The following is a 26268-nucleotide window of genomic DNA, read 5'->3' as shown; positions in this document are numbered from 1 at the left end:
TCCTGGAAGGGTTGAAATAAATCAAGTGGTGACACTTTAGTGCTTTTAACAGATAACACATCACATTTTAGCAGTAAATTTAAACATGCTTTAAAGGAGCACTCCACGTATTTTAGACAGAGGTCAGTCTACTGGTTATGGTTAGTATGGTTGGTACTGCTGAACCTCTGACAAGTTACAGACTCAAAGATCTCTGTTTTGTTCTCTCTGGTGGCACCCATAGTCATAAGCAGTAATTACAGGTGTGTATTTGGATCTCACTTCCCACAGAAGTCAAATTTCTTTCTTTTTCTTTGGATTTGCACTTGTATTGCACTGTAGTCGTCGCTCTTTTCTTTGTTTGTTCGGCCATAGTGACCATTAACTCGCAACGCTAGCAGAGGCCCGGAAAAAAAAGACGCCCATTCACACACAAGTCTGCTGCGTTAACTCCGCCTACCCTCCCTGGCGGACCAACCACTACTGGCTGATGGAAAACGCATCACTATCCACGCACCACTTGTAACTGCTAATGCTGCAAGAGACAACCCAGTTCGTAATACAAGTGCTTTTGTCAAGGTAGCTAACATTAATTTCAATGAAATTCTTTGAGACTACTACTTTAAGACCAATTCAGATTATTTCTCTCGGAGTGGTGGAGTGATTTTAACATTACTTGCACTGGTCAGTGACTTTGATTCTGTCTGGACCGTGTTTGTGGATACTTTCTCGCTGGTCCTGCTCTGCTCTAAATGCCATCTGGAGCAATGTCCTTGTATTTTAAAGCGGACGTTATACTACTTTCTTTTCTTTCTGTCTTCAGCTCAGTGTAAAAATAATGTGCTGACATCTCATAATAAATGGCCTGTTGTAATGTCACCTTCAGGTAGGTGCTTGTATTCTATTTTGAGCCTCTTTAAGCCTGTATTTTTTATTTTTTTTTACATTTTGGCACCAATAAATATATGCAGGATTTGCTATTTGTGGCTTCTGTTTGTATGCATGGATGTACAGACAACATATCCTGGATTGATTTGAGAGTGATGAAAACTTACAGATGTGATGATTTTCAGGCATATCTGAAGTGTCTGTTTTTCAGGATGATTTTATGGAGGTTTCTTTGTGATGGACATTAAAGTTAATGCTGTCTTCTGGAAGTGTGAGTCAAAGTGAATGACTTCAACATATCTCATGTCTGTGTTAAGATCTGACTGAGTACGATTTTTGATTCAAATTTACTTCCTACAGTATCTTTGCCTCATGTCTCTCTCTCAGCACACCCACTGCAACTCTCCCATGCCTCCTTTGGGGAGCTTTTGACTTTCTCTCCTGGCTTTTTCCTGCAGAGCATCCAGATCTGTTACAGACCACACTCTTTAATTCGGCGATTGTTATAAAGCTGCAATAATGAGTTAGATTACAGAGGAGTACAGTGAATATTTTATTCTCCATCTGCCGCAGTAATGTTAATCCTGTCTGTATTAAGCTGCAAAGAACAACCCTGATGATGTCATAATGATGTGACAAATACGGTAACTCCAGTCTGCTACACTAAATGGAGGTAAGGAGGTTAAAAACATATGGGTGCTTACTGGGCTCTGAGGGTCTAATGAAAAGACACTATCAAGTTGCATGGTGGGAAATGTAGGATCCAGCATTTATTTGGTTAAGACTCATACAAGGGCCTAAAAGTCAGAATATCTCACTCTTTGATGTTGACCTTTTTTCTTTTTATCTGGCTCTCTCCTAACATTATGGACCTGCAGCACTGAATCACTGGAGTACCCCTTTAAGCTGTCTATAATACCCTCACATTAATTTGTTGTGTTTCCTGTATAATCTATTATATGGAAAGTCCAACACAATAAGTATGTCGACATTTCTTAGACGACTAACAGATGTGATGTGCACTAAACCACTTTCTAGTATTAAACTGGTCGTTCGGAGAAGGAAAAACCATTTAAATTTGGCGCAGAATCGCTCAGAACCTTCATAGGACTCTTGTTTACCATCAGTCCACTGCAGCAGAGTCAGGAGGGCTGTGTATGTTATGGTCCCAGTGCCATTCAAGACCACCAGGGGGTGAAACATGTACGCGTGGTGTGCCACAATGTTTCAGGGAGGGGGTAGGAGGTCTGTGCCACTGTGAGGAGGCTTTGAATGGCAACAGCTGGCATCAGAGGAGTCAACTAACCACAAGAACGATCACATACTGGACAAAGAAACCAATGGAGAAACAACATAGAATTTATGTGATAGGATTCTGAGTAACTGATCCAATTCATGTCTTTAGATTTTTACGCCAATGATATGATTGGCAGAGAGTGAAATAAACTTGGGGCTTTTTTAAATGACTATATTATTATTATAATTATAACCCTGGGTGTCCATTTTTAGTATTAGTAAATAATGCCAATTATTTTGTCTATGATTCATCTCAGAAAAAATGAAAATCTTGCTTTTTGTTTACGTTGGAAAACAAATCTTAAACTATAGAGTCAAAAGATGCACACAAAAAGTTTTTTGTCTGAATAGCAGGATCTATTATTGTGAATTGGTATAAAGTATGTGACATAAAGTTCAGTAGGTCAGAAAGGTCTGTTAGTGTTGCTATGGGCTAATTTCTCGAAAATAAGACTGCAAAAGGTCAAACCCAACTCCAATACATACAGATCATGTGAAGAAAAATGTTGCTGGCAGAATTTGTGATGATACTTACAAAAATAATAGATATATTTTTCCCTTCTTTAATGAGGGGGGACACAAGAGACGGTTACAACAGAAGTTGGTACAGATGCCACACTACTGTAGACAGTCTTACCTTCACTTTGCTACCTGACCTGTGGGCTGCTTAGAGGTGCAAGTACAGTGACAGATTGGTTAAAACTTTAGACATGTTGTCTGGCTTGGCTGTGACAAGGGAACCATCTGAGAAACTGTCTCAGAACCTGCCTTCACAGCTGCCGTCTACAGCCACGACCGGATTAAAACAGGCCTACAGTTAGGACAAGAGCAGCACACCCTGGCACTGTCAGTCTGAATTCAACCCCAGCAGGCTTGAATGTTCAAATCTTATGTGTGGTGACCTATTTAGTTTTTACACAAAGTGTGCACGCCGCATCCCGCTGCTGTATGATAAAGTATTTTTCGGGTTGGTTGTTCCTTGTGAACAGACTGATGGAATAGCATGGAACTGCACCTTTAAACACTGTGGAAGTGGTGACAATGAGTGGAAGTCCATCAGATGCTGGAGGGATCTGTGAGAGATCAAGGCATGTGTGTGCGTGCTTGTGTGTTAGTTCTACCAGCACGTTTTGTGACTGCAGTGTGGAGCGCATGGCGTGAGACATTTATGGGTTAGAGCTTTCACTGCATTGTGGATGAAAACTGCTTTCTGCTCAAGTGACTGTGTTGTGTTTTGGGCTACTTACAGAACTGAGAAATGGGAGCATCCATCTGGGCTGAGGCACCCCCTTTGGAGTTGAGTTTCTGGACCTGAGTGGGTGGGACAGGCTTGTGGGACTGGCCGGTGGCACGATACATGGCCTGGACCCACAGGATGCGGTCCTGCTCATCATCGCTGGCAAAGATCACAGTGTCTCCTTCCTTCACTGCATTGAAGAAAGCCCTGCCGCCATCCAAGCCTGAGACGAAAAGGACGTGAAAGAACAAATAGTTAGTAGGGTTGTACCGATCCATCAGTCTGGGTCGAAGTAAAAACAGATCCATATCATCATGTTTTAAGATACACCTTTATTCTAAAATACCCATGGCGTGTGTGTGTGTCACCGTCAAGCAATCGCGCCAGGCAGATCTTGGCAAGCAGCCAAAGAAAAGATGATGAGGATATTTACTTCCCTCTCAGGAATAAATCAGCAGTGTGGGAATATTTTTGATGTCGAAGAAAAGACAGGTCACGCGTGCCTTGTACAAACAATGTCGTTACGAGATGAAATAAAAAAACCTGGCCAGGTGTCTCACTCCACTCACTTGTTGCTCTCTCAACAGCAATATTAGCTGCTCTGTTTCAGCAATGTTGTTCTGAAAACTTGTGCATGCATGCTGAAATTCAACTGTCCTGTTCTCTCAGGAGATGCAGTGACTAACGGTAAGTCAGAAAGAATAAATCATAAGAGCTTAAGCTAATAATGGTGACTATTAGAAATACAACTGCTTGTCTTTGAACCTTGAGAGTTATTACTAATCTAAATTTTATACATTTGTTAAATGTTCTCATTGTTAAGCCATATTTTATGTGTGTCAGTGGAGTCACTTTATCTTTACTGCATTTAACCATTACAATTATTTACAATTATTTGTGTGTTGTTTTTATCTTTTATGGCCAAAATAAAATAAACTAAATCTAATTTATATCATATCATGGCAGACTGTGATAAAGTAAATACTGTATTGTTGTCTAAAGAATCTACTACAGATTTACACCCTTAGTAGTGCATGTTTTACAGTGTGTTTGTACATATAGTTACACCATGTATAGGTGTGCTGTCTCACCTGGCTGAGGGTCACTGTAGTCCACAGTATACCCATCCAGCTGGAGAAGCTCCTGCGGTTCTGACTTTTTCTCTCTGTAGCTGCACATGGCGAACGTGTACTGACTCACCTGCAACACAAACAATTAGAGATCACTTGAGCCGGCCACACAAAAAGCGGAGTTATTCAATGCTGTTCTGCCCTTGAGTAATGAACTTTAGAGTAACTGTCAATTGTTTTAAAGACACAATGAAGAGTAAACACATTTTTAAAAATTCCATGTTTCCTGCATATCAATATAACAGGTTTATGAAGGTGTATCCTCTGCAATGGTAGATATATGTCCGCTCATAGAGATTGGGCAATACAGCTTCTGCCGTGGGAGCTATTCGGAGCAGGCTATGTAGCAAATCAAGGCTGGATTTACAAATGATCTAGCGAATCCAGCTGCCTTGCAAGGTAACGTGGTGTTGGTAGACATAGAGGAGGAGAGTGACGTTGCAAATACAGAAACCTTGTTAGATTTAATTATTGTTCTCAGAAACCCTGAAGCTTCCATTTTGAAAGAATACTAGTTTCACTATTTTGAGTCTTTTGTTTTTAACTCAAGTGTTGTCTCGTGAGGCAACAATGTTTTTTTGTTTGTATGGAAGTTCTACATAAAAGGAGATAACAATCAGTTGTGATGAAACTGTATGGTAATTGTAAACCATTTCTTGATTAAATTTATAGGACTATTACTACGTATATCGTGATACATACCATTACTGTGATATACAATTACATATACCACCATAAAAGACCATATCGCCCACAGTGTAATATAAACAATACCAACATAGGCAGTACGTGCAAATATTATTTTTATGCATTCAATATTGTGGCTCAGCAGGTCAAAAGGAGTCTTTTAAACTTACTTAATGGTGAAAAAATCTCAACAGAAACGACCTCACACTGAACACAGTTTTATTTTTACAATAACCCACCTGCACAAGGACAAAGAAACGCTTCTTCCAGCGCTTCCAAACATTCTTCCCAAAAGCCCACAGATACCTGTCATTGTCCACACACAGGGAGACAGAAGTCCACGTCATGACGAAAACACACTGATTATATTTGTTTATATTTATAATATATTTGATGGAAACGAGAAAAGTTGAGCCTTTAAACAAAGAGCGTAATGATTATATCAATGAAGTGTGAATAATGTTGTCTTCAATATATTGAGTTTTCCAGCACACAAATCTAAAGTACACGCTGGCATCCACCAGGGGGAGTAGTGCACTTCACAGTATTTTTCCATGGTACGTGACTAGAAATGAGGCCAAGGAGCTGAGAGGGCTGGAGTTCTATAAGAAAAACATGGAAAATGAAAGGCACACAGGAACGTCACTACACAGCTTACTTGGCAGAGCGTCTCTTACCCGCAGTGTTTCATGTTCTGTGGTTTGTCCATACGTATGGCCAGTTTGATCCTCAGATCTTGGTCGGGGCATGCCTTGGTCACGGTCATCTTATGGAGCTCTGACTGCTTGGGGCTGTTAGGAGTTGGGTGGAGGACAACCTGCACTCAAACATAAAAAAAAGACAGCAAAAAGTAAGACTCCATGATCATGAGCGTTTGTATCCAGGAGGTGAATCTTTGATCTCATCCTGTGCAACATTCCAGCAACACCAATCAGTGTTTTTGCAAAGGCTGGTGATTATGTGTGTTTGCGTTTCATATTTTTTGAAAGTGAAAGAATAAAGTGAGTCAGGGTAGAGAAACAGAACAGCGCTTTGCTCTGCCTCCCCGAAGAGGAGGCCTAATCTCTCTTTGCTGAGTTAAAGAGCTTTGAGGAAGCCTGCCTTCCTGCCAACTCTGCTGCAGTGGGAGATCAAAGAGCCTTGTCACAGCCAAGGTCACTGCCACTACAGGGACGTCTGAAGCGCCGCTGCCCGAACGCAAACCAGCTACACCACCTTGCTTAACCATCTATCACAGTAACTTTACACATTTACACCTCAGGAAAGTGCAGGGCTGAGAGCTGATAAATGTTTCTGCTCTCTCTCTACATCTAAGTCAGAGGAGTTAAATAATGTTCAAAGATCATAAATCTGACGTTAAAAATGGGGAAAGTTTTTGTCAGCCTACTTCTATCTTACGAGAAAAGTACTGCAGCATAATTCACTGCCATAATTCAAACACAATCCTTACGTCAAAGTATCAAGATGACGAGTGTTTGCTGGATGCACAAGTACACACAAAATGTTCTCCCTCTTCCAGGACTTGCAAAAATCCTCAAATAAAAGTCAAAATTCTGCAGCAGTGGAGCTGTGTTTCGGATGTGAAAAAGATGTTCTCGTTTTGACAACCTCATGTTCAGCTTCCAAATAATCAAAAGGTTATGTCTGAATCACATTCAAGTGGCAGTACACTGAAGACTCAGCTGAACTTATTAAAATCAGAATGTCGCACAGTTACAGACAAATTCAACTGAACCCAAACAAACTAATTTAAATATGCAAAAACAGCCTTTGAATGTTGCACCCATCAGCCACAACATTACAACCTCCGACAGGTGAAGTGAATAACATTGATCATCTCGTTACAATGTAGTGTTGCAGACCAAGTACACCCCCTCATGGCAATGGCACTCACCGCTAGCAGTGGTCCCCCCAGCAGGACAATGTTCCATGCCACACCAAAAAAAACTGCTCAGAAAAGGCCCGAGGGACATGACAAAGAGCTCAAGGTGTCAATCTGGCATCCAGTTTTCCAAATCAAGCATCCATGGGACTCCCCTCGCAACCTACAGGACTCAGAGTTTCCATTGCCAACGCCCTGGTGCCAGACACCAGAGGGCATGCCCAGAGGTACTCTGTCCATGCCTCAACAGGTCAGATCCCAACAGTGGATCGGACTTGGCTCTGACCTGTTGAGGCATGGACAGAGGACCTCTGGGGTACCGGCACAACCCACAGATGCTTGACTGGATTGCGATCTGGGGAATTCCAAGGCCAAGTCACCTTGAGCTCTTTGTCACATTCCTCAGGTCATTCCTGAGCAGTTTTTGCGGTGTGGAATGGCACATTGCCCTGAGAAGGGGTACTTGGTCTGTGACGATGTTTAGGTGGGGGTGCATGTGATATATATAAAAATGCCAGGACCCACGGTTTCTCATCAGAACACTGCATTGTAACAACATGATCAATTTCATTAACTCCACCTGTCAGTGGCTTTAATGTCGTGGCTGATCGATATGTGTATTTCTGTTTATTTAGCTAAAGAAGTTGTAATTTGTTAGTTTGATGTTCATCTATGCGACATGTGGGTCATTGTGACAATATTCTCATGGCTGTGTTGAAGTCAGAGCATTTCTGTGTTGGTAAAACAAATCGACGTGTTACCCTGCCCAGTTCTTTGTCCTCCAGTGCCAGCACTCCTGTGCTCTCTGTAAACAGTTTCACCTTGACAGCAGGCAGAGGGTGTGTGGTGGTGAAGTCCCCTTGGGTCCCCCAGCTGAAAGACACAACAAAAGACACTCCAGAGGTTAGCTTCCATGACAGCATGACAGCACGGTGATCTCACGCATGCCCTCATCTCCAGCAATCACTGAGTCTCTTTCACTTGTCAATTAAAGCTAAAATCTGGAGGAGTTTACCTCCTTAACTCAACATTTTCCGACTGAAAACACAATTGAAGAAAGTCAGTAGACATCATCAAACAGACAAAGAACATTATGCAGCAATCAAAGAAATTAAAGAAGAAATTAAATCTCTCTTTTGAGATAGTTTGCGTCTTCACTTTAACACAGACTTGAAATAGCAGCAGATAGTTTTTGGGACGACAAGGATTGCAGTATACAACAGAGGGGAGCCATTACATTGTTTACAGATACACACTTGCACGCCACGGTATGTATTTTTATCACAGAAGAAAGACGATGGGGGACTGACTGGAAGTCTTTTATAAAGGAAGAAATGCTGCAGAGTCACAGAGATCTACAGTATGTCAAAGTCAGGATAAAACCACAGAAGATAACAAACACACGCACTTTATTCTTCTGTCTCGCTGTCACTTGTTCTAAATGCATTCCTTCTATTTATGTACCAGACATCTTTAAAGCTGCGCTTGGCAAGATTGTTATATAACAAAACACTCGTCTTATCAGCCAGCATTATTTGGTGGGTCTGTACCAGAGAACGACGCCACAGACTGGCTAAAATTAACTTCTGCTGTCAAGTGTATTGTATTTATTTAACCCCTTATCACAGGCGTGTCTCAAAAACAAGATGATTTTTTTGTATTTACTCTGAGAGGCAGTTATGAGTCTCCAGTCCACCTGACCTGCATGTCTTTATACTCAGGGAAGAAACATGCAGAGACCAAAACTCCACACAGGTTCAAAATGTGGCTGCAAGACTGTAGTTATGAGTCAAAGCGTACAGGATATGTTCACATTTTTCCAAATCTGCTTTAGCTTTCATGCTCATGTCAAAGCCATTTCAATGTAAGTGATGGGGGACAAAATCCACAGTACTGTTCGGTGAAAAAATTACTTCCAAAGGTCAGCTGAAGCTAATATGAGGCTTCAGCAGTCTGGGTTAGTCATATCTTATTACAGTCTTTCAGTGCAAAATTGCTTCTTTGTGTTTCCTTGCTGAGCCGTACTAGAGGGATAGTAGGGTGAGTCAGTCATCGACCGGGGCGCGGTTTTGCCATGGCGTTAATGGCATTCATTACGTGCTTCAAAAGTAACAGTTCTCAGGGTTCCCACATGTTTACATGGACAAAATTTCAAAATGTTTCCATGACTTTTCAAGGACACATAACATTTTTTTCTTGTCCCACTTGCCCTGCGTTTTTCAAACATATCAGGTTCAAACTCTATTCATTCATTTTCCATAACCCAAATTTCCTGTTAGGGGTCGTTAGGGGTTGCAGGGGGGCTGGAGCCTATCCCAGGTGACACAGCAAGAGGCGGGGTACACCCTGGACAGGTCGCCAGACTATCACAGGGCTGACACATAGAGACAGACAACCATTCACACTTACATTCACACCTACGGCCAATTTAGAGTCACCTATTAACCTGCATGTCTTTTGGCTGTGGGAGGAAGCTGGAGTACAAGGAGAAAACCCACGCTGACACCAGGAGAACATGAAAACTCTGCACAAAAGGGCTCTCCCACCCTAGAGTTCAAACCCCCCACCCTGGGTTCGAACCAGGAACCCTCTTGCTGTGAAGTGACAGTGCTAACAATGCTACCACCGTGCCACCATCCAAACTCTACTCAAACATAATTTCAGCTACCTGGCATAGGCAAAGGAAAAGATGGATGGCGGGGAGAAAATGAAGAATTGTACCTGATGGTAAACAAAACGCCACATATCGACACACATTGGAGCTACGTTATGTCAACAGCCACAGGAAATATTCTATGTTATATTATGTTATTTTAAATTATGTTGAAGGTTATTCATGAAATATTACTGCAATAATTTCATGACACACCACAAAATTCCATGACTTTTTCAAAACTTTAACGAATTCTATGACTTTTCCAGACCTGGAAAACGTGATTGTGACATTCCATGACTTTTCCACGTTTTCCCATGATCGTAGGGACCCTGAATTCTGATTTATCTATCATTGGTCCAAGAAGAACTGTAGGCAGAAAGATGGGCAAAGTAACACAATTGTTAGCAACAAAGTTTGGCGCCGCCATCGTGAGGATTTGCCACCGTCATTGATCAGCTCACATCTGCTAGTCTCACTGCCGTTGGTTTGTTTTTTGTTCCCACATTAATTGGTATATAAATATCATGGGTTCAGGCAGGTGGGTCAAATTCCGAAGAAGTTTTTAATAACTTACAGAAACATGGCGTCTCTCTTCATCTCTGTCTCTCCCTCCCAGTCCTTCCCTCTTCTTTCCTCCCTTCTCTCAACCAACACACTTACTACCACACACCAGTGAGCTCAACCCTTGCCTCGCTCCTTATAATTGTACTACTATCATGTATAAAGTTGGCAGTTTGCGGGTCAGGTTGGGTTTGGGTCGATTAAAGTATTAACCCCATTTAGCGCCAATTCAGTGGACTTCACCTAACCCTTGTAACCAAAAGAAACTTAGATTCTAAAAAGAAGAATTTTGGAAAATACCCACCTGATAAGTCTAACTCAGACTACTAAAGCTTAACAGCGTTGGTTGAACTTTAATTTTTACAAAGAAACAAGGCTGATTTTGTCCCCCATCTTTCCATTGAAATTCCATTGAGGAGGGATCACTTTGTGGCCAGTATGGACAGGAGGAATGATTAAAGCGGCCAAAAGTGCTTTTAATGTTCATATAGGCATGTGAAGATTGTAAAAAGAAAGACTCAAAAAATGGGCACCCATCCTTTAGGAGCAAACTAATAATATGTTCTAAACCTAATCACCAGCTTCGCCTCCACACGCCCAAATGGATTAAACGAAACAAAAACGCAGGGAAAATGCAGTTTCCAGTAATCATGTTACACAACATAACTGGGCTTGTATATGTTGCTTCTCGCTGCCAGCCCGGGCTGCCAACATGTTATGCAGTCCTGCGCAGCCATAGCAACATGATATAAATGCCTGAATTCTCTCTCTCTGTAGCGATGTATGGAGGACATGGTGTCAATTTCCAGCCTTGGAAAGCCATTTTCCTTGTAACCATTTCTAACATTCATAATTAAATGCAACTTAATGTACACAAAGGCGCCGCAGCTCCAACATGCGCAGAGCAGAGAAGCTGCTGAGTGACAGCGTGGAGCTGGTGGTGGTGAGCTGTGTTGATTGCAGATGGAAGCATTGTGCTGGCATGAAGGTGACCTTGTGGATCAATCTAAGGTTTATTAATGGATGTGACAGTGCTGTGCTCCAACAGCTCTTAAATATAAGAAACTATGTGTGTACTCTAGTAGGGCAAATGAAAAAATAAACAGCAGAATTACAACAGACAATAACAAGATAATAATTGTTGTTGCAACATTAATAATATCAAGTATGACTTAAGAGTGAAATCACAATAGTAAGTTGAGCGTCAGTCTGAGCAACGTAAGTAATTACTGTATGCAAATAACCTGCAGTAGTATGTACATATATGCATGTATTTCATATGCGCTTTTGTGTGTTTCTTCTGTGTGTACATACCCGCAGAAACACACACGCACACACATTACCCTCGCCTTGTTCTTCTCTAATCCCCTCTCTCATTCATGTCCCTCCATCTCTCTCATACTCTCTTCATAAAATGGCTCTTGAATTAGGGAGATCAGAAGAAGACATGTGGGGCTTAAAATAGCTCGTATTTGCATGAATGTTTCATAGACATTTTCCCCTGTATCTTGTGCTGTGTGCAATACTGGTTATTACATGGACAAAAAAGGTAGGTATAATTATCAGAAGATATATTCGCCTTCACCAGGGCACCGTCATCGTTGTGAATCTGATCTAGAATAACATGAAGTATTCAGGGTTCCTACATCGTTTCCTTTCAAGTATTCTCAAGGTGCATTTTCCAGCACCTTACAGCTGAGGTAATTTACATATTTATATACAGTACATACATACTCAGTGGCCACTTTATTAGGTACACATGTACAAACTAGTACAGGAGCCTTTAGTATTATTCAGGCCAAGGACCCCTTTGCTGAAAGAAAAATGTATATTGGACTGTTGCAATAATAATTAACATACATTTGCAAGAAGCAAGCATATTTGTCCACTCCCATGTTGATAAGAGTATTAAAAACTTGAATAACATCCCTTTAAGGTACTTTTAGAACAGATAAAAAATGTGTGATTAATTTGCGATTAATGACGAGTTAACTATGGACAGTCATGCGATTAATTGAGACTAAATATATGAATCAACTGACAGCCCTAATATTTATACATCATGTTTGTTTCTGAGGTGGACGGCATTTCAAGTCTCTCACTCGAAATGACACAAAACGATCCATTGTGGCTCACAAGAATGTGCGTACACTTGAAATAATGATACAGCTTGGCCACTATGTTTCAATAGTACATAACTGTTAATTAAATAGTTTCCTCGCTGTTATCGACAGGTACCGCACAGTGATTTAGCATTAGCTAGCTAACATGATTACACAAGGATTAATTGGTAACAGCCTAACCCTCAATATTGTTTTTTATGTGTATTTTAAAATTTTAAAAATAAATTAATTAAACCTCAGTTAAATTACCAAACAATATTTTGGCGGTAACTCTGAGGACCCCCCAGCGGTCTCAGACCCCCTATTGAAGACCAAGGATCTCTTACAACCCGCTACAACCATTCTGCCATTAAGTTTACTTTTATGATGCCTGTAAAGTTTTTTTGGCACTTTCATAGGAAAATAAAGCTGAGTCTGTAGGTTACATTTCTACATCAGTTAAGTGCTGTCACCTTAGTGAGCTACTAGCTGGCGAGCTATGTCTATGTGCTACATTTTCAGTTGCTAGAAGGGACTAGCATTACCGTTAACATTGTTAATTATGTCACTTAAGGGTAATGTTAGCTGTTACGTTGCATTCACCATGAATTAACATGCCGCAACTGACATGCAATACTTGTCCTATCATACTGTATCACCACATATAATTTATTAGCCTGTAAACTTGACGGCTAAAGACCCTTATACTGGAGTTAGTGTGACATCCCAAGATGCTGGGGGAAAAGGGATGTGTACAGTGCCAAATCTTGAATGAGCTTCCGTTTTTTATTCTTTCTGGTTAATTTCACAACCTTGACATACATTTTGATTGAAGAATATTAAGGACAACATTGCATTCGATTATTCTGAAACCCTCTCTGGTGATTCCAAGGGAAGATATTGGAGAAAATTTGCCTTGATCAGCCTTGAATCATTCAGCCTTGAATCATTCAGCCTTGAATCATTCAGCCTTAAATCATTCAGCCTTAACTTTACATGACGCCACTGCCTTTTCACTAGCTTAAAAAAAGTATGAGTAAAGCACTTTAAAATCTGCCATGCCTGGGCTTATAATGACCGCTGCTGCTTTTTGAGCTGCTCCCTGCACTGCGTCAAACTGTACAGGAAGTGATCTTTCCCCACGCCATAGGCACATAGCAGCAACAGACTGGAAGTTTACTTTGAGAATTGCAGACTAGCTAACCAGCCAACTCCTTACTACAGCTTACATTTTGTGTGGCTCAATAGCACAGACTCTACCATGGTGAAAGGCTGCAAATTTTGCAGGCTTTACAGATGGCAGCTCAAGAATTTAGTCATCATTTCAACCATGATTTGTATCTTTCATTTTCAAGCCAGCGCTCACTGAAATGACAGCAACCTCCCGGCCAGTAAGCGTCTGCTAAACTCCTACTGTAACATCAGAGGGCAAACATCAAAAAAAGATCACACACGCAGAATGGCAAGCGAGGCTCAAATAGAGTTGTCTTGTAAGAGAGGTAAAAGCAGTTAGGCCTTCTCTGACATATTTTATACCTTAATCTAAAAAGCAGAGGATTGGGTCATATAGTATTTTTTTATGAAAGTAATGCAATAACAGTTTTAAGCACTTTATTCAAAATCCAAGTGCTTTTCAAACCTTGCAAACACTGTTTTAAAGTATTATTTTAGGATACGTGCAAACCACCAAGCCCCGAGGGAAGGAAGGAAATTTACAAACATGCCATTTCATTTCATACTTGACATACTATGGGATTACACAATGAATTTTCACAACTTGGTCGGCTGAGTCAGAAATCACACAGTCAAATAGGTTTTTGGGTTCAGCTGTGAATCATAAATGACTCAAGCAGCTCTAGCAAAACAGAGACAGTAAAGGTTTCAGTTTTCCCACAGGTTTTGGGGGGGTTCACAGAACAACACTACAGTTTCATTAAACCCATACTCCGATAAATGCAGGCTCTGGTAAAGGTGTATGTCGACTGCAGGAGCAGATTATGCTGCTCTGGACCAGATAATTGATACATTTCAAAGAAATAAAGAAGTAAAGTGAAGTTTTGCTCAGCTGCACAGTCCCATTTATTTTTAAATACAGTGTCTCACATGCAAAGTGCTTCCGAGATTGAATGACGCATCAGAGAACACAAGCGAGAGCACTGGAAATGTCTTTCTACAACTAAAAAACCCACTGAGATGCAGTTTGGCAATGTCGGCCTGCTCTATTTTCGAGCAAGTGGATTTCACTCAGGATATCTGAGCGATTCACTGGAGGCAGCAAAGATCAATAAAGGAGTGGGGCAGTCTCAACAGTGTGAGTTTAAAATGAACAGCATTCAATTATTGGATTCAAATTTTTGAAAGGACATTTTCCCTTTGGATGAATGAAATAATTAAAAAGAAAATGTGAAAATATATTCTGATACATACAAGGTCAATTTTTGCCTGCCTACAAAATAATAAAGACACAGCAAATGTGACCTTCTACGGACTACTTTTTGAATTACTGTGACTGCCAAACAGTTTACTTTCACTATCAGATTTGAATGAATGCACCTGATACTGGATGTTTGATACTGGATGCTACGCTGAAGTGACCTTTTCATGTTTTAAAGGTTCTGTTTATAAAATTAACAGAGCGAAGTCAGAACGACAGAAGGAAAGGCATTTTTTTAATTCTGACATAATTAATTTGATTCAGAACTGGCTAATGTGTTTAATCATGGCTGCCAACACAAACATAAATAGATATTATTGCAATCGAACGATGACATGGATAAACTGCGGGGCTTTTCGCATTTTCCCTCATGGGATTCAGTTTGACTCTACATGGATATAGTTTCAATCGCAATACTCAAAACAGTTTTTGTCTTATCTATATGAAACAGCAGTGATGTACAATCAGCATTAGAGAGCTGATGTATTTGATTTTGATATTTTTAGCTGCAAAGAGCAGCTCACTCTATGGCTCACTCTGTCCGTTAGTCTGTCCACAAAAATTTCCCCAATGTTTGGTGACCTTAGTTTTTGTCGCCTGATATCAGACCAAATCGTCAGCTTGATACACTCCTTTTCTATCGTCAATGTGACATTGTGAATGTTCTAACTGTTTATGTCTGGGAAGAGGGTTTGATTTTCCGTACCCAATCACCGGAGAGCAACGTATCTGCCTGAATCCAACGTCATTTTGAGTACACATGAATGCATAGCCAAAGACTAAAACAAACTACGATGTCGGGTGATATTGAAAAGACATGTTGATTTAGAACAGCCTCCATAGCAGTGTCTTGCCTATAGCAATCACTATTGTTATTATCAAGCCTCATTGGCTCTGGCGCACTGCTTGACAACAGCTTGACAACGGCATTAATTCCTTCTGTGGTGCTGACTGGTTGATCGATTTTTATTTCAACCCAAAACTGCTGTTTTATGTCTTGATCCTAGACGAATCAGTCAACTCAAACTGGAACTCAGTGGAGTGGTTGGATTTAGAGGTCTGGACCCAGACAACAGTTTTGCCCTAGGAGGCTGAAACTTGGCATGGAGATCAAGTGCGTGTGTGTGAGGGTGTGTGTATGTGTTCATAACATGATCTATCGCAAAAAAAGGCATATCATTTCCAAACAGATTCACAGACTTGCCCAAGATTTGGTGGAAAGATTGGTCATGACCTAAAGGACAGCTGATTGACTGTTCATGCCAATTGAACATACATGGTCGCAGCTATTGCCCTGTTCAAGCTTGTTATAACACAAGTGTGCATGAATGTGTGCACATGCATGCTCAGGCCCTTACGTTGGCTTAGATGCTTCTGCTTGGTCGGTCTGGAGTTTCTCGCCTCCCTCCACCTCCATGGTGCAGTAGACAATCCTGTTCGGAGCCAGAGACTTCAGCCCCTGCACTTCCATGATCACCACCTGAGAAGCACAGACACCTCAGTGAAGGTTGCAGACAGACGAGTGATTCATCTCTCGAAACAGGTCATAGAACAAAAAGTCAACAGCAGATGTGAAGGCGGTAAATCCTTCGAGTTTGATAGATATTTCAGAAATTCTATCCCAGCCACGATCACCATTCACACTCGAAGCTGGAGCTTTCATATTAGCAGATTTTCTCTTAGAACAGCCCATAAAATTTACAGCCATCCTTCCTGTAAAGTACAACTTTCTATCACTGAAACTGCTCGTGGGCATAATCGTATATGTAGTCTTTAATCGCTCAGTGAATACAACGTAGTACTAACAGTGCCAGGGGTAACTCCTATATTATAGCAGTAAATTCCTAGTGGGACAACCAAAGGCAGAAATATGTGCTGTCAGGATAATACATCCACTTTGAATGAAAGCGTCCACTAGATCCACAGATGTCTCCGTATCTTTCATCACTCAGTAGACCCCTATGGTTGAAAACATTACATTATTTTTTATGTAAATGGAAGTCTGTCGAAAGACTGGGGATGAGACGATATCCAATTTTATCATGGATTGAGATTAAAAGAAAAAAAAAAGCACATACACAATTAGTTGATTGTGGTGAATTTCCATTATCTGGAAAATCCTGAGTAACGTATCCTGCAGTACCCAATGAGACTGCTGAGCAACCAAGAATAAAAGAGACTCTGTAGAAACAGGTTGCACCAATTTAAAAAAAATGTAAAATATCTTAATCAAGCACTGGCATTTTTCATACTGAAAGATAAATGCCATTTCAAGTAGTAGAAAAGCCTGGCTTCTTAGGATTGTTTGATTTCACTACAATGATGTTCTTTAAAAAGATGTTTGTCCTATCTAGGGTTGCATCTGTATGAGATTTTCAAGGTACAATAACCGTCTCAGAAAATACCATGGCTTCACAGTATTACAGAATTTATCTTATTAACAGTCAGAATGACTGATAATTATTTAAGCGAGGACAATAGTGAAATAAAATTTTCACATTGTCACATGCCTGCAAAAGACCACTGTAATAATGCATTAAAGAAGATTAAGTTTGCAGATGCTGGAAGTTGGCTGGTGCACGGAGCTAAGAAGGTTGTCTGGTTACACCTGCCCATCTGGGTGGGGCTCCCACAAGGCATAAAACGACTGCCTCTCTAGTCAGTCACTCTCTCAGCTGGGCCTGCTGCATGCTCCTCAGCCTTTGTTCTTTGTTTGGTTTGCTGCACCACCCAACACTCACTACACTACATTTTCACTCATCTACACACGTCCTACATGACTGATTCCTTTCTCACTTACACAATCCACCAGTTGTTTAATATGTTTATTAGTTCAATGTAAATAAATATTTTTTTTCATTGATATATCTGCGTGTGGTTTCCCTTTTGTTGCCAGCCATGAGCCAGGCAGTAACACTGGGGTAGAGTGTGTACCATTAAGGATGGATCTTAACAGCATCGGCCCATGTTTGAGTCCAGCCTAGGGCCCTTTGCTGCATGTCCCCCACTCTGTCTCCCCTTTCATAACTCTCTACTTACTATCACAAAGCATAAAAATGCCCGCAAACTATCTCAAAGAAAAATGTTAATAAAACAAAATCAAACAAAAAAATAGATATGCATATATAGCTGATAAGAAATCAACTGCTGTATTTCCAAAATGATTCAAATAGCATTTCATTTTTTTCCACTATCCAAAAGTGTTGTAAAAAGGACTACAAACATAATCTTTGAACATCATGGCCATACTAATATTTCCCTGTTTTCATCCACAGGGAACAACAATGCTAAAGGACTGTATTACAGCTGATTCCAACTAGATTCTCTAAAGATTTCCCAGTTTGTTGCTGAGGGATTTCTGGCAGCTGCTGCAGCCAAACACTTAGAAAGTAAACAGACTTGGAAAAAAAAATAAAGGCTTTACCCAAGCACTATGAAATCACCGCCTCCCACAGATAACTTATTGCTGCTATTGTAAAATTGAGGTCAGCATCCGAATTCCATATAGGTGTGCCCACCTCTGTGCGAAGCAAGAGAAAAAACAGTGGCTCATTCTTTGCACATTATGTACTTCCTGATTCTGAAATAGCACTACATCATAAGGAATGAGGTGCGATTGCTCCCTGTTCTGTGGTGATAACTCATCTCAGACAAGCTGATAACAAGATGAGTCACGTTCCCCATTAAGGAGCAGGTAAAAGGGTTTATGTGTGTGTGTGTGTGTGTGTGTGTGTGTGTGTGTGTGTGTGTGTGTGTGTGTGTGTGTGTGTGTGTGAGGCTGTTCTTCACATAGCGTCTGTTCAATCCCCTGAACAGGTCTGCTGTCTGTTTCTATACTTAGTCTTGAGCAGACAAGTAGTCAACGACAGCTCTGATTTATCAGATCTGGTTAAGGCAGATGTAGTTTCTCATTGCGTTTAGATATTCTAATGAAATAATGTTTGCGCCATCTGGCTATAGTTAGACATCCTGAGATATGAGTCAAAATGATCATAACTTTGTGAGTTTTCCCATACATTTGATTATACAGTCATATCTAGTCTCATTCTGACTGCACCGTACCTCCAAAGTGAAGGAGAGAACCACATCAGACTTGGACAGCGTGTTCTCGTCCTCCTGGCCCATGTCAATGATGGAGGTATTGTGTCCCCGTTTCAGCTTCTGGAGTTTGAACTCCCCTCCCTTGGACACGGGCATGCTCTCCAGATTGGCCATCAGCTGATTCACTGAGGACTTGAGCTCCTCGATGTACATGGCCTCCATCTCTTTAGACACAAATTTGGGGAACTTTCCACCCTGTTGACAAAACAGAGAAGACTCAGCAAACAATGAAATAAGTGTTGGCGTTTCCGAAACTGCAGAAAACATAAAAGCAAGATGGGTGTAGGTGTTTCTTATTCTGATGATGAATACCTAATTTAGCATGAAAGAAATATAGTAAGATTTGCTCTTTGAAAGAGTACAATCATCTCACCTGTGGGCGTAAGCTCCCGCTGTGATGTTTACACAAGTTACACCTTACTAATGACATATTAACCACATAACAGAGCATATTAAAGAGCCCCCCCGCTGAGGCTGACTCACCCTGGCAATCTGGTCCGCCATCTGAAGACGGCCATCAAGCTCTCTTCTGATCTGCGCAGCCTGCTCATCCAGGTTGTCCAGCTATTGATAAAAAGAGAAAAGCAGGTCAGTCAGGTCACACTGAATAGTGCAATACTTTCATACAGCCAGGGGTCGGAGTCAAAGGTCACCTCCATCTTTCCAGCATCAATTACCACAAAGGATGAGAAATCGGAGAAATCCTTTCATACGACACGCAGGCTACTATATGTAATTTGCATAAATTATTGATAACATGTAATCATACATTGCGGAATTTTGATGAGATGTACTTTTACAATTGCAATTTGCATTCAATCACTCAGTGCATGCTGAGATAACAACCCGCCCCTTGTGACCTGTCGGGACATATTGTGCCATCAGTTTTACGCTATTCCACTGATCAAGTGTTGGTGGTGACCATGGACTGTAAAAACGGTGGTGACGCACAAATAAGTGGAGCAATGAACCATTAAGGCAGAGAAGAAGAAGACTATGTATTTTAAAAACAGGCTTTACACACGTTTTATGGGGTATAAAATGCATTTGAAGCAGCAGAATGGGATAAGCTGCCTTTTTTTATTCCATGCATTCTTTGTCCTTGTCAAAACCTGCTCCTTGCATTACCAACAATGCAACTTGACCACCAAGACCTTGGTCAGAGATTCGTTTGTGTTATGCTAATAGTGGCTAACATGGCCAGTGTAACCTCGCACCACTTGCCTCAAGCAGAGATGAGGAGCAGGCAACAGAGGTCTGCAAAGCTCACTTATTTCCAACTCCACGCCTTTTATTTTCTTTTTCAAACTTGTACTCTCCAGCCCCAACTGACATCGACTCGAGTAAGATCACTCGAGGCAATTTATCAGACTTCGTGCGGCTCCTTCTGGAACCACAAAAGGCTTTAAACAACTTTTTTCCACATATGCAGTAGTATTCCCCAAGACCTCTAAACAGACCTTGGTGTGTAAATTCATTGGAGTTCCCCTTTAATGATAACTGTAAAGCGTAGCCGGATTTAAAGGACAGAAATCTAAGCTAGACCAAATGTAGTTTGAAACAAATGTGACCACGCCATCCAAAGGTGCTCACTGAGATTAGTAATGTTGACAAATGGTATGCAGTCAGCATAAAAAGGCTAATTAGAGCTCCAGTATGTCCTATTGGGCTGCAATCATAGCAGCATGGTGTGGCAGTGAACATGAATAGATGAAAATCAAAAGGAAATTCATCAGTCCCTCACAGGAAACATGCTGCCATCACCATAGAGACCATGAATGGACCAATGTTTGAGGAGAGGTCTTTTTGAAAGTGTCAAGTGTTTGGAATTATTTTCTTTTCTTGTTGATTTCAATCAGCAGAATAAAAAAAATTCAACTCTCTGAGCCAGTCGAGCTGAAAATGGGCTGTAAAAAACGAAAGATCATAGGACAGTGAAATACATATATGGTGATACAGAAAAGCTTTGACTCAAATAAGCTGGTCCAAAATGTTTTGGCCTGTTAAGAGAAAAACTGGTAGTAATGTAATATCTTTAAAATGTTTGAAAACTTCCTGCATTGGACAACATCAGCTCCAGGCAAAGATCCCTGACATCTGTTAGCCTAGTTTTTGCCCTGGAGTAATGAAAAGCAAAGAAATTCATGGCTCCCTCACATCAATAATGAATGGGAGTTTTATATTAGCTGACACAAGGAAATAAACGAGAGGGCTGATGTCTCTCTCCTGCGCTCTGCCTCTGTATGCTTCACTTCGTCCGTTATTCTCTCAGCCAAAACGGCTCATTCTTGTCAAATGTGATGTTGTGACTCACCAGTCACCACCATTTCCTCCATGAGGACGGGAGCCTAATTGAGACATAGTATCTGCAGCACGGTTGTACCTGGGGAGTCGCAAACCTCTCGACACAGCCGTGTCGCGCGAGTTCCCAGTGAAAAATAAAATCTACCTCGTCTCACCCGGGTGTTGTTATATTGCAAAATCCTTGAGTTTTACACACAGATGCTGTATTTTAACACAGGGGGGGAAATACGATGCTTTAGTTTCTTATGGAGGACATATTCCAGTTTTTCCTTTTTATAGTGGGCGCATGACAAAGTGAATATTTGGAATAAAAATGTGTCAGCTTGTCAAAGGAGCATATTTCAATGGAAACTTGCAATTTGTTTGCAACAGGACCAGCTGTAAAAAACATGTTTATTTGACAATTTTATTTCTGAAAGCCTCCCACTTCATAGAATTTATGTGTTTTTTCTGTTTAGATTTGATCACTTTCTAACTTTCAAGAATGCTCACACAGCGAGGTGCTAGAGCTGGGCGATAAATCTACTTTATCATTATTTGAATTTATGGATTTTATGGATCACTTTAACTCGGGTGATCCCGTAGGTGACAGTAGGGTTGCAACGGTATACCAATCTCAAGTTATACCATGACATGTAAATTGATGGATGTCGTGCCACATACATTTGCTTATCTATGATATCAAAAAATAAAATGCGACTGGACGGAAAATCTCACCTTTATTTTACTTATTTTCAAAATGGAGACGGTTTACATATTTCTATTAAAACAATGGTTTCAAGTTTCAGTTACAGTAATAAAACATTTTTTCAAGCAAAAATAACCCCTCCATTTTCATTCCTTTAATGGCCATTCTGACTGATAGTAATAATAATTCTATAATATTGTGAAACTGCAATATTTTCTCAGACGATTATCGTACCATGAAAATCTCATACCGTTGCAACCCAGGTTCACAGTAACTCCCCGTCCCCCTTCTTTTCAGTCACAGGTAAAAGCATGACAGCATGTGCTATTAAAAATGAGGAGTTTGTTCCCAAAAACGACAGTGTCCTGGAAGTTGTTTGGTTGTGCAGTGTTCAACCTCGAGCAAACCATCGTCAGCTGTAGAGTTTGGCAAAGTCTATGGCAACTAAAGCAGCAGCATGACTAATTTATTCCAGCATCTCAAACAGAGGCACGAAGCTGAGAGGTAGAAGTGTGTGGCACTGTGAGCTGCACAAAACAGCGACAGCCCTTTAATGCTTGCTAAAAAAAAACAGGTGACATTGGCAGAATCCTACTGTACCCCATATGAGAAGGAGGGGTCCCACTGGCCATTACTGATGCAGTGGTGTTTCATATTGCCAAAGATATGGTGCCTGGATGTCCGGTTAAAATTAATTAAAATCATAAATAGGGTGTGGTGTGAGATTTTATTTTTAGTCCATATTGCTCATCCTTACAAGGTGCAGACCAGTGAGAGTTTCACTCATTGACTGTATAAAAATAATGGGTGTAGCTATCGTGATATCACCCATCTTGGTATTTTGAAGCCGGAAGTGAACATATTTGGAAGAGAGGGTGGAGCTGTGGAGGAGCAAGAGGTGGATCTGACTGAGAACCGGAGGACACTGCCGTGTTAGTGACTTGGCAATCACAAGGTTGCCACGCCCTAAAGCATACCCTGCTTTATCATCAATTTACTCTATATGGGGCTATGAATGACAAAATGAGCATCACACTGTATTGAAGAAGACTTAAAACTAGCCATAGAGACTTTAAACTTGTTAGGAAAATGTTGACTGAGGAAATAAATCAAGTGAAAGTATGGTCATTTTCTCAATGACTTCTATACAATTATTTTTGCAACCAGTGGAGTCTCCCCCTGCTGGCCATTAGAAAGAACACAGGTTTAAGGCACATCTGGCTTCACTTGTAGACCCGACGATACAAAATACAATTTTGATTAACCAGTACAAACGGTAAACTAGAATTAGAGCAATGTGGTTGTATGCCTCCGCAAACCAGTCAAGTTGCAGTTACAGTTTACATCCATGTCTTTCCAGACTCATGTGTCGGCATAACAGTTGGCAATGTTTCAAGTATGGATGTCACTGCAAAGAAGCTACAAATTCTAAAACATGGATGCTTCACACACATTTTCAACCTGCCTGCACAGAAGATCTATATAATCAGCACAGTTTCAAGATGGACACCCAAGATTACTGTCACCAATTCAGCATCTGACCAAATGTCTCCCCTTCTGTTCCTGAGTTATGATGTTGAATAATGAACAGAAAAGTGTTTTTGCAGAACATTCTGATGTCACAGTGAAGTCGACCTTTTGGATTTAATTTATTTATTGTATTAGACATTTGTGTGTTATCGTGTTCACTAGAATGGGAGGGACCAGGTCACAGAGACCTTGACCTTTGGTGCCAAAATATAATCAGTTCATCATTGAGTCTAAATGGACGTTTGTGCCCAATTTGAAGAAATTCCCTTGAGGTGTACATGAGAACAGGACAGACGTATGGAAGGATGTACGGATGGACAACCCGAAAACTTAACGCCTCCGCCCATGGGTATTGCTCGCACGGAGGCATAAAAATGTTGAATCTTCATTTTTCAATAAAAAGCATCATTATAGGTTTTGTTTTTCATCTATATTTCTCTTGTAAATTCCTTTTCCACTAAGAGTAAACACTGTATTTTGGCAAAACTATTTTTAAAATGATGGTAATGTCACATTGTATTTGTATGGTGATCTGTAAGCCACATACCCGATCACCTGCCTGACTAAGCAACCTGTAGATAACAAAAGCACAACATACTTGAGAAGAATTAAATACTGAAGTTATGACTAACAGAATCATCTCCACAGAGCCGCATGGACTCTCCTACTGAGCACCTGATCTATTTGTGATTCAGTGCTCTAAACTCCTCTAGTCTCCTGCTGCTGGGACGCGTGCCAGAGCTGACCTCTCTGTGCCTTATGGTATTTCACCCACTCCTATTACATTAACAGGCCTTGTCTTTCAGGCTTTACCATATTGATTCTCTGCCCCTTCCAGCAATCCTTTTTAAGAGAGAATGAGCTGAAGTCACGGTGCAGCCGTTAACAGGAGGGGAGGGGGGGGTGCGCAACCAAGAAGCACCGCACAGCTCGGACTGAGATCAAGTAACACACAGGACACGGATGAGAAGAAAGAGTGACACAGAAAAACGGGACGAGGAATTATGGGCATCTTGACCATGCAAACAGAAGAATACAAATTTTATAATCTTTTGCTTTCTTAAATCTAGATATTTTGCTGATATGGATTTTTCCTGCATTACCCACTTCTGCAATTGATTCTGTTCACTGATGCACACATTAAAAAATGATGTCAGCCAGATGGCATCTTAAATGGAGGACAGTCAGTGTGTACCGTCAAGTCTAGTGTGTTACCAGCGCTGGCCACTAAACAGCCACCCTGCTACATAACCCAGAGTTCCTGTTTAGTAGAGCACATAATCAGACTTCGCCACCAGCTGCAGCAGAATGTCTGCACTTGCAGCACAGTAGTACCCAGCGCTGTTCTGCCACGCAGTGACACTTAAACAGTGGTGAGCATCCTGTGATAGAAGTCTCACACACAGGAGGGTTTTTTTTCATTGCCATGTCCAATAGCAAAAAAAAAACAGATTCACCCACAACCATAACTGTGAGTGATACTGACTGCGTTCCTGCCTGAGCTGTTCCTGAATGGCTCCTTTCCCCCTGCTGCTGCTGCTGCTGGCAATCTGCGCTGCCTGTCAAAACACTCAAGAGCTCTGGGCACTATTGGACTGCGGTGCCAGCGACATCTGACTCGTGCAATCCCAAAAGAACTGTCACTGCCATGCCTGGAAATCCAGCAGCTTGGCTTGTCGGTGTCTGACGCTGCATTTTTACTGTCTCGTCTGTGTGCCTCCCCCTCCCACAAAACACAGCAGACCCAAAATCCATATGTCCAGGAAAATTCCCAAGACTGCAACACCTCAGCAAAAGTAGACACTGCAGCAGCAGATAATATTGGTCACTGTGACTATGTGCAGATTGCAGCTCGTCTGCAAAATGGCTAACATGAGAGGAGCGACTCTGAAGCATGTAATGTGAAGGGGGATGGGGCCGGTTTCTTCTATTACTCCCATCTCGCTCTTGACAGCAGTAAAAAGCAAAGATGGTCGGGGCAGTGGGAGGAAGTAGAGCTGGAGGTCAGTGTCCGTGTCAACTAATAGCCACCCCCTGCTGAGCCCCACAGCACCCCAATCTTATCAAGCCTACAACTACTCAAAGGTCACTGTTGTCAATGGCCCACAGGCTCGATATAGGTGGACAAGCAATCTCATATAAAATAAGACTGGCTAAAAGGTAAGTTTCGCTCCATGTTACTGAAGCTGACAGCAGCACTGCAGCTAAATAAAGGTGACACTGCCTCAGTGTTAGCCAAGCTGACAGCAGGTTAAAGGTGATGGAGCAGAAGCAGGCGGGTAGTTAACAACACAGCTGATGACAGATTCCCAGGTGGATGCTGGGACATTAGCAGCAGATAGCACACCCAGCCAGGGGCGGTTTCTTGCAGAGAACAATGGCTGGGCGGACAGGGCTAGATTGGAGCTGGATGGGACCTGGAGGAGTTGAAGCAGCTGGTCTATATTTAGACTTGCTGTGTGTGACTATGTGTCTGTGTATGTGTGTGTTAAAAAAGTGCGCAGTGTGAAAGAAAGCCTCTTTTGTGTGACTGTAGCTACACACAAGGCATGCTAATTAGGAAATGTGCTAATGAGTGGACACTGAAGATAATTCTCCATCTCAACTTCTAACATCTTAATCAACTTAGAGAAATATTTCTTCAGTCTGGTGCAGAGATTTGGTTTATTCTGTCTTTTGATCTTGCTGAAAGCAGAGCTAATCGCTTATTTTATATTAGATTATTTTACTATGTGTAATGTGAAAGGGGTCGTTCAGAGGGGAAAATTATCACCTGGCTGTACAGTTCCCTCC

The 26268-nt window shown here is 41.3% G+C and overlaps 1 protein-coding gene across 9 annotated transcripts in view; it reads right to left on the bottom strand.

Annotated features, from left to right (window-relative positions):
* Positions 1 to 26268, bottom strand: part of cadpsb (Ca2+-dependent activator protein for secretion b) — a 95588-nt gene that overhangs the window by 34144 nt on the left and 35176 nt on the right. For all 9 annotated transcript variants that reach the window (XM_050038045.1, XM_050038051.1, XM_050038046.1 and 6 more), the window contains exons 4-11: positions 19437 to 19517; positions 18915 to 19148; positions 16211 to 16332; positions 7861 to 7972; positions 5895 to 6034; positions 5457 to 5523; positions 4492 to 4600; positions 3411 to 3623 (exon numbers count right to left, since the gene is read on the bottom strand). In XM_050038045.1, coding sequence (XP_049894002.1) covers positions 3411 to 3623; positions 4492 to 4600; positions 5457 to 5523; positions 5895 to 6034; positions 7861 to 7972; positions 16211 to 16332; positions 18915 to 19148; positions 19437 to 19517 — 1078 coding nt within the window. The remainder of the gene's footprint in view (positions 1 to 3410; positions 3624 to 4491; positions 4601 to 5456; positions 5524 to 5894; positions 6035 to 7860; positions 7973 to 16210; positions 16333 to 18914; positions 19149 to 19436; positions 19518 to 26268) is intronic.

This window comes from Epinephelus moara, chromosome 24 (assembly GCF_006386435.1).
Source record: "Epinephelus moara isolate mb chromosome 24, YSFRI_EMoa_1.0, whole genome shotgun sequence".
NCBI lineage: Eukaryota > Metazoa > Chordata > Actinopteri > Perciformes > Serranidae > Epinephelus > Epinephelus moara.
This window is presented reverse-complemented; position numbering and strand designations above follow the sequence as displayed.